Here is a 9302-nt window from a genome sequence, read left to right on the forward strand (position 1 = left end):
ACCCATCCCAAAGTGACCTTAGCTGGACAAGTGTCCCTGTGCCAATGGGGACCCATCCCAAAGTGACCTTGGCTGGACAAGTGTCCCTGTGCCAATGGGGACCCATCCCAAAGTGACCTTGGCTGGACAAGTGTCCCATGCTGATGGGGACCCCACAGAGGCAGTGCCATCAGTGTCACAGGAGGTCCCTCCCTTTCACCCCTGCTGTCCCAGGGACCCCGTGGCACACCCCAGGAGTTGTCCCAGAGCTGGAGGGACCCTCGTGGCCCTCAGGATGCTCAGGGCAGCGTGAGGGAGGCAATGCCAGGAGCTGCTCCTCGCCTCACCTTCCAGGAGCCAGCAGGGAGCTCCTCCCCGGGGCAGGACCTCACTCAGGGCTCCCTTGGCTTCTGCTCTCCACGTTTCAAACCCAAACAGAGGAACAGCCTTGGCCGGGTGTGAATCAGCCCCGGCATTTGTCTGGCCTGAGCCAAACCCAGCTCCAGCATCAACAAAGCAGGACTTTGGAGCCTGGTTTTGTTACACACACGTTTCCTGCTGGCTCGTTTCCCCGAGCTGTCCCGTCCACTGACTTGTGCAGAGCTCCCAGGTGTTTGGAACCGCTTACCCGTTCCTGAGCGTGGTGGGAAGTTCGATTTTTGGGCAAAACAGGAATTTTCAGAGCAGACCCACCCCGGCTCCGAGTCTCAGGACCCTCTTTGCCCCAGAACATTCCTCACCACTGGAATGTTTGAGATGCTTAGCAGATGACCCGCGCGGCTTTTTCCAAATATGCGTTGTGTCTGGCATGGGAAAGGGGGCCAGGGGGAGGCTGAGGCATGGCAGATGCTGGATGGGAGCAGGGCTGGAACACAAACTCTCCCCGTTACTCATCGCAGCAGCACGAGGCCAGCGAGGGACGGCCCAGACGCGTCCAAGAGCAGAGCTGGGTCCAAGAGCCTCCGTGTGGAATGTAAATAGTGTCCCTGCCAGGGGAAAAAGCAGTTTATTGCAGCCCCAGAGGCGGTGAGGTAAACCTCTGGCAGGCAGATCGAGGAATGATCCATACGGGAGTGCCGGGGCTGGGGGAGCTGCTCCAGACCCTGTGGCGAGGGGACAGCAGGGACGGGTGGCACCAAAGGCAGGTCACCTGCAGGGGTGGGTGGCACCAAAGGCAGGTCACCTGCAGGGACGGGTGGCACCAAAGGCAGGTCACCTGCAGGGGTGGATGGCACCAAAGGCAGGTCACCTGCAGGTGTTCCCTGCACCAAAGACAGGTCACCTGCAGGGATGGGTGGCACCAAAGGCAGGTCACCTGCAGGGACGGGCGGCACCAAAGGCAGGTCACCTGCAGGGACGGGCGGCACCAAAGGCAGGTCACCTGCAGGGACGGGCGGCACCAAAGGCAGGTCACCTGCAGGGACGGGCGGCACCAAAGGCAGGTCACCTGCAGGGACGGGCGGCACCAAAGGCAGGTCACCTGCAGGGACGGGCGGCACCAAAGGCAGGTCACCTGCAGGGACGGGCGGCACCAAAGGCAGGTCACCTGCAGGGACGGGCGGCACCAAAGGCAGGTCACCTGCAGGGACGGGCGGCACCAAAGGCAGGTCACCTGCAGGGACGGGCGGCACCAAAGGCAGGTCACCTGCAGGGGTGGGTGCCCCCAGCCAGCCCCGGGTCCAGCTCTGGCAGCAGCCCTGGCCCAGCAGTGTTCTCCTTCTGGGGTGAACGAGGGGAAAAAGCAGCTCAGGTGTTCCCCACCTGCAGGTGTTCCCTGCAGCCCCAGGGCCAAGGCAGGGGCTCCACTGTGACTCAGAGAATCACCCCAGAGTGGCTTGCATGGGAAGGGGTCTCAGAGCCCACCCAGTGCCACCCCTGCCATGGCAGGGACACTGCCACTGCCCCAGGCTGCTCCCAGAAATGCCCAGTCCATGAACCACTGCAAGGGGGACCAAACACCCGGGTTCAGCTCAGCCTGGTGGGAAGGCAGAGCTTTCTGGTCCATCACATTTCCTGGACAGAAATACCCAGTTTGGAATCCCAGCCCTGGCACAGGGTGCCCCTGGATCCCTGGCAGTGCCCAAGGCTGGGCTGGACAACGGGACAGTGAGGTGTCCCATGCCATCCCATGGCAGGGGTGGCACTGGGTGGGCTCTGAGGTCCCTTCCCACCCAAACCAGTCTGGGATTCCATGGAATGCACCTGCCCAGGAGCAGGCTGAGCTCCTGCACCCCTGTCCTGGATGGTCCCTGGCAGGTTTGGGGTGACACCGAGCTGGGAGCGTGGCTGTGCCCCCAGGACCTCACCAGGCTGGAGAAACGCCCTGTGAGACCCTCCTGCAGCTCGGCAAGGACCTGGGAAGGTGCCCAGGTGCCAGGACAGGCTGGGGCCACCCCCACACAGGGCAGGGACAGCCTGGGACAGGGACACTGAGGTGACCCCGCAGCAGTGACGTGTCCCTGGGAGGGTCTGTGCTTCCTGGGCTGGCATTCCTGGCGAGGAGGGGACAGTCCTGCCCCTGTGCCTGGCACCAGCGAGGCCACCCTGGGCCCAGCTGAGCTGCCCAGGACAGCAGGGACAGGGAGGGACCGTGGCAGCCATGGAGGTGACACCTGGAAGGGCTGAGGGCACTGGGATCAAAGCCAAGCCTGTGAATAACTGCTGGGGGACACTCGGGGAAACTGAGGCAGGATCTTCTCTGTGGTGCCTGGGGAGAAGACAGGGACAGGAATAAAGGGGAATTCTCTTTGAAAATAAAAAATACCTTTCTACCCCGAGGCTGGTCAAGCAGGGGTTGACCCCAGAGGCCGTGGATGTCCACCCCTGGGGACCCTCAGGGCTCAGGGAGGGGCTGCTGGGCAGCCTGAGGGGCTGGGGCTGGGTGACCCCTCCCCAGCCATGCTGGGCTTCCTGGGCTTTGGGGTCAGGAGCAGGCTCCTGCCTGCTGGACTGCCAGAGGAGCTGTTGTGCCTGCCCAGGTGTGCAGGCCTGGGGGTGTCCCTGCAGCAGGGGACAGAGCCTGGGGGTGTCTCTGCAGCAGGGGACAGGGCCTGGGGGTGTCCCTGCAGCAGGGGACAGAGCCTGGGGGTGTCCCTGCAGCAGGGGACAGAGCCTGGGGGTGTCCCTGCAGCAGCAGGAGCTGGGGGCAGAGCCTGGGGGTGTCCCTGCAGCAGCAGGAGCTGGGGACAGAGCCTGGGGGTGGCCCTGCAGCAGCAGGAGCTGGGGGCAGAGCCTCTCTGTGTGCTCCCCGTGCTAACCTGCTCTTCCCTCTCTGCAGGCTAGGAGGGGCCGCAGGCTGGACAGCAGCTCAGGTAAGGATGGACACGTGTCCCACTCCTGGCACCCCCTGGGGCTCCTGGCACCTCCTGCTCTTCTCCTGTTTCTGCACCAGGAAGGTCCCACCTGCCCACCCCTCCACAGTGCTCAAAAGGAAGTTTTCCACAGAATTATGGAATGGTTTGGGTGGGAAGGGACCTCAAATCCCACCCAGTGCCAGCCCTGCCATGGCAGGGACACTGCCACTGTGCCAGGGTGTCCCAGTGTCCATCCCAGCCTTGGGCACTGCCAGGGATCCAGGGGCAGCCCCAGCTGTGCCAGGGCCTGCCCACCCTGCCAGGGAACAATTCCCAATTCCCAATCTCCCATCCAGCCCTGCCCTCTGGCAGTGGGAGCCATTCCCTGGCTCCTGTCCCTCCATCCCTTGTCCCCAGTCCCTCTGCAGCTCTCCTGGAGCCCCTCCAGGCCCTGCCAGGGGCTCTGAGCTCTCCCAGGGTGAGAAAACACCATCACCTGCAGCTCTGCCAGCCTCACCTCCCATTTTATTGTCCCTTGTGCAAGGAGGGGCCTCAGCCAGGAAACAGGAGCCCGTGCTGATGGACGCTGTGCAGACAAACCAAAAATGCATTGTGTGCCCCCCAGAAAGCCGGGCTCTGAGCTGAGGAGCAGGCACAGCAGACGGGCACAGCAAGAGGTGCAGAGAGAGCAGCAGGGGCAGGGCTGGAGCCCGAGCTCTCCGGGGATATCCTTATCTCCCCACCTGAAAAGCTGCGAGGAGCAGGCTCGGGTTTCCTTCTCTGGAAGTTTGCCAGGATGCCCATCACTCCCGGCGGGCAGCAGGCAGCAAATCCTGCCTGGGATGGGGACAGCAGGGACCTTCCTCTGGCACCTCTGCCCTCTCCCTTCCCCCTTTCCCTGGTGCCCAAGGTGGTCACGGGCCAGGAGAATCGGTGCTGGATCCAAAGCAGGATTTTGGGGGATAAGCCCAGCTCCAGCTCCCACCAAACCCTCTGCAAAGTGAGAACGGGGATTTGCCCTTCCCACCTCCCAGCAGCGCAAGGAGAGAGCCCCCGAGGGGCTCGGGAGCCTTTCTGGCAGTTTTTGCATTAGAAATTCAAGTCCTGCCTGATCTGGGAAACAATCTGGTAACCGAAGAAGGAGTGAAATTGCAGCGCTGGAGGGGGAGGCAGCACGGGCAGCCGGTGGTGTTCCTCACACCTGGAAGGCCTGGGGGACAGGGACGGGTGTGACCTGCCACCCCCAGGGCTGGAGGGGACAGGAGGAGCCCCAGAGCCCCCCAGAGCCCCCCCAGAGCACATGAGAGAGTGAGAATGAATGAGAGAGCACGGAGAAACGAGGGAGAGGAACCAGGCAGGCTCCTGGATCCTACGACCTGCCACCCCCAGGGCTGGAGGGGACAGGAGGAGCCCCAGAGCCCCCCAGAGCCCCCCCAGAGCACATGAGAGAGTGAGAATGAATGAGAGAGCATGGAGAAACGAGGGAGAGGAACCAGAGAAAGGACGGGAAAAGACAAAATGGGAGCCAAAATAAGCCTTGACACTGTGGTGGCTCTTCCACCACGGAGAACTTCCCCATGGAAAGGTGCCCAGGGAGCTCTGGAGTGCCCATCCCTGGAGGTGGCACTCAGGGGACAAGGTGAGCATTGCACTTGGTGACCCCAGAGTCTTTCCTGAGCTCAGGGTTCCGAGTTCCTCGAGTTCCTGCCAGTCCTGTGTGGTGCCAGGAGCAGGGGAGGGGGTGTGCAGCCCATGGCCCCAGCTGTCCCCAGGCTCACAGTGTCACCCTGGGGCCCTGCCCTGGCCTCAGGAGCTGGAGTCTGCTGTCCCCTGGTGCGAGGGGACAGCTCCGGGCTCAGCTGGGCACTGCACTGGGTGCCACACTGGGCTGGGGCCAGGGGTGGCCCCAGGGTCACAGCCCCAGCCAGGGGGCTGAGGGGTCACGGAGCCATCGAGGCTGGAAAAGCTTCTGGGACACCGAGCCCAGGCAGGATCTCTGTGGGATCACTGTGGGATCACTGTGGGGTCTCTGTGGGATTTATATGGGATTTCTGTGGGATCTCTGCAGGGTCTCTGCGGGGTCCCTGCAGGGTCTCCATGGGGTCTCTATGGGATCTCTATGGGATCTCTGCGGGGTCCCTGCAGGGTCTCTATGGGATTTCTATGGGATCTCTGTGGGATCTCTGCGGGGTCCCTGCAAGGTCTCTATGGGATCTCTGTGGGGTCTCTGCAGGATTTCTGCAGGGTCTCTATGGGACCTCTATGGGATCTCTGCAGGGTCTCTGTGGAATTTCTATGGGATCTCTGCAGGGTCTCTGTGGGATCTCTGCAGGGTCCCTGGGGGCTCCATTCCCTTCCCAGCTCCCTCAGCCTCTCCTGGGGCTCCATTCCCTTCCCAGCTCCCTCAGCCTCTCCTGGGGCTCCATTCCCTTCCCAGCTCCCTCAGCCTCTCCTGGGGCTCCATTCCCTTCCCAGCTCCCTCAGCCTCTCCTGGGGCTCCATTCCCTTCCCAGCTCCCTCAGCCTCTCCTGGGGCTCCATTCCCTTCCCAGCTCCCTCAGCCTCTCCTGGGGCTCCATTCCCTTCCCAGCTCCCTCAGCCTCTCCTGGGGCTCCATTCCCTTCCCAGCTCCCTCAGCCTCTCCTGGGGCTCCATTCCCTTCCCAGCTCCCTCAGCCTCTCCTGGGGCTCCATTCCCTTCCCAGCTCCCTCAGCCTCTCCTGGGGCTCCATTCCCTTCCCAGCTCCCTCAGCCTCTCCTGGGGCTCCATTCCCTTCCCAGCTCCCTCAGCCTCTCCTGGGGCTCCATTCCCTTCCCAGCTCCCTCAGCCTCTCCTGGGGCTCCATTCCCTTCCCAGCTCCCTCAGCCTCTCCTGGGGCTCCATTCCCTTCCCAGCTCCCTCAGCCTCTCCTGGGGCTCCATTCCCTTCCCAGCTCCCTCAGCCTCTCCTGGGGCTCCATTCCCTTCCCAGCTCCCTCAGCCTCTCCTGGGGCTCCATTCCCTTCCCAGCTCCCTCAGCCTCTCCTGGGGCTCCATTCCCTTCCCAGCTCCCTCAGCCTCTCCTGGGGCTCCATTCCCTTCCCAGCTCCCTCAGCCTCTCCTGGGGCTCCATTCCCTTCCCAGCTCCCTCAGCCTCTCCTGGGGCTCCATTCCCTTCCCAGCTCCCTCAGCCTCTCCTGGGGCTCCATTCCCTTCCCAGCTCCCTCAGCCTCTCCTGGGGCTCCATTCCCTTCCCAGCTCCCTCAGCCTCTCCTGGGGCTCCATTCCCTTCCCAGCTCCCTCAGCCTCTCCTGGGGCTCCATTCCCTTCCCAGCTCCCTCAGCCTCTCCTGGGGCTCCATTCCCTTCCCAGCTCCCTCAGCCTCTCCTGGGGCTCCATTCCCTTCCCAGCTCCCTCAGCCTCTCCTGGGGCTCCATTCCCTTCCCAGCTCCCTCAGCCTCTCCTGGGGCTCCATTCCCTTCCCAGCTCCCTCAGCCTCTCCTGGGGCTCCATTCCCTTCCCAGCTCCCTCAGCCTCTCCTGGGGCTCCATTCCCTTCCCAGCTCCCTCAGCCTCTCCTGGGGCTCCATTCCCTTCCCAGCTCCCTCAGCCTCTCCTGGGGCTCCATTCCCTTCCCAGCTCCCTCAGCCTCTCCTGGGGCTCCATTCCCTTCCCAGCTCCCTCAGCCTCTCCTGGGGCTCCATTCCCTTCCCAGCTCCCTCAGCCTCTCCTGGGGCTCCATTCCCTTCCCAGCTCCCTCAGCCTCTCCTGGGGCTCCATTCCCTTCCCAGCTCCCTCAGCCTCTCCTGGGGCTCCATTCCCTTCCCAGCTCCCTCAGCCTCTCCTGGGGCTCCATTCCCTTCCCAGCTCCCTCAGCCTCTCCTGGGGCTCCATTCCCTTCCCAGCTCCCTCAGCCTCTCCTGGGGCTCCATTCCCTTCCCAGCTCCCTCAGCCTCTCCTGGGGCTCCATTCCCTTCCCAGCTCCCTCAGCCTCTCCTGGGGCTCCATTCCCTTCCCAGCTCCCTCAGCCTCTCCTGGGGCTCCATTCCCTTCCCAGCTCCCTCAGCCTCTCCTGGGGCTCCATTCCCTTCCCAGCTCCCTCAGCCTCTCCTGGGGCTCCATTCCCTTCCCAGCTCCCTCAGCCTCTCCTGGGGCTCCATTCCCTTCCCAGCTCCCTCAGCCCCTCCTGGGGCTCCATTCCCTTCCCAGCTCCATTCCCTTCCCAGCTCCCAGCACTGCTGGCTCCATGGCCAGGCAGGATCTCTGTGGGATCACTGTGGGATCACTGTGGGGTCTCTGTGGGATTTATATGGGATTTCTGTGGGATCTCTGCAGGGTCTCTGCGGGGTCCCTGCAGGGTCTCTATGGGATTTCTATGGGATCTCTGTGGGATCTCTGCGGGGTCCCTGCAAGGTCTCTATGGGATCTCTGTGGGGTCTCTGCAGGATTTCTGCAGGGTCTCTATGGGACCTCTATGGGATCTCTGCAGGGTCTCTGTGGAATTTCTATGGGATCTCTGCAGGGTCTCTGTGGGATCTCTGCAGGGTCCCTGCGGGGTCTCTATGGGATCCCTGCGGGGTCTCTGTGGAATTTCTATGGGATCTTTGCAGGGTCTCTGTGGGATCGCTGCAGGGTCTCTATGGGATCTCTATGGGATCTCTGCAGGGTCTCTGTGGAATTTCTATGGGATCTCTGCAGGGTCTCTGCAGGATTTCTGCAGGATCTCTATGGGATCTCTGCGGGGTCCCTGCGGGGTCCCTGCGGGGTCCCTGCAGACCCTGACGGGTTCCCGCTGCCGCAGGCTCGCAGGTTGCTCTTGCGATCGAGGGACGTGTCCCGCTCGGAAGAGGCAGTTCCAGCCCATCCATCACCATCGTGCAACCGTGACCGCTCTCCACCGCCTGCCGCCGCCACAGCTGCCCCGGAGCAGCACCGGGAGCTGTCCCGAGGACTCTCGGCGGGCGCTGCCCCTCCGGCCATTGCATGTCCCCCCGGTGTGCTTCCCGCGGCCACCAGCCCCGTCCCACCCGCCTCAGCCGCTCACGGCAGGCTTCAAACACAAAAAAAAACCACCTGGAAGGACTCTGCTGATGGCTGTTCCTGCTCTGTGTGCTGCTCCATGCCAGGGTCCCCCAGCAGTGCCACTGTCACGCTGGTCACTGCTCCTGTCCCTCCCCGTGCACGGAACAAAGGGGTGCAGCCCTGCATGGCACCAAGGGGACTCAGCCCTCCAAACCCACCTGTGTGAGGTCCTTACAGCCTTCCCAAACCCGCCTGTGTGAGGCCTTTAGAGCCCTTACAGCATTCCCAACCCACCTGTGTGAGGGCTTTAGAGCCCTTCCAAACCCACCTGGGTGAGGTCATTACAGCCTTCCCAATCCCACCTGTGTGAGGCCTTGACAGCCTTCCCAAACCCGCCTGTGTGAGGCCTTTAGAGCCCTTACAGCATTCCCAACCCACCTGTGTGAGGGCTTTAGAGCCCTTCCAAACCCACCTGGGTGAGGTCATTACAGCCTTCCCAATCCCACCTGTGTGAGGCCTTGACAGCCTTCCCAAACCCGCCTGTGTGAGGCCTTTAGAGCCCTTACAGCATTCCCAACCCACCTGTGTGAGGGCTTTAGAGCCCTTCCAAACCCACCTGGGTGAGGTCATTACAGCCTTCCCAATCCCACCTGTGTGAGGCCTTGACAGCCTTCCCAAACCCGCCTGTGTGAGGCCTTTAGAGCCCTTACAGCATTCCCAACCCACCTGTGTGAGGGCTTTAGAGCCCTTCCAAACCCACCTGGGTGAGGTCATTACAGCCTTCCCAATCCCACCTGTGTGAGGCCTTGACAGCCTTCCCAAACCCGCCTGTGTGAGGCCTTTAGAGCCCTTACAGCATTCCCAACCCACCTGTGTGAGGGCTTTAGAGCCCTTCCAAACCCACCTGGGTGAGGTCATTACAGCCTTCCCAATCCCACCTGTGTGAGGCCTTGACAGCCTTCCCAAACCCGCCTGTGTGAGGCCTTTAGAGCCCTTACAGCATTCCCAACCCACCTGTGTGAGGGCTTTAGA

General features: G+C 62.7%; 1 protein-coding gene across 1 annotated transcript in view; it reads left to right on the forward strand.

The window, feature by feature from the left end:
• LOC121337547 (dystrobrevin beta-like) overlaps window positions 1-8325 on the forward strand; it is a 101856-nt gene extending 93531 nt beyond the window's left edge. The window contains exons 8-9 of the mRNA XM_041407684.1: window positions 3257-3290; window positions 8050-8325. Coding sequence (XP_041263618.1) covers window positions 3257-3261 — 5 coding nt within the window. The 3' untranslated portion in view covers window positions 3262-3290; window positions 8050-8325. The remainder of the gene's footprint in view (window positions 1-3256; window positions 3291-8049) is intronic.
• Window positions 8326-9302: the final 977 nt, after the last annotated feature.

The sequence above is a fragment of the Onychostruthus taczanowskii genome, unplaced genomic scaffold, assembly GCF_017590055.1.
Source record: "Onychostruthus taczanowskii isolate IOZ18803 unplaced genomic scaffold, ASM1759005v1 scaffold277, whole genome shotgun sequence".
NCBI lineage: Eukaryota > Metazoa > Chordata > Aves > Passeriformes > Passeridae > Onychostruthus > Onychostruthus taczanowskii.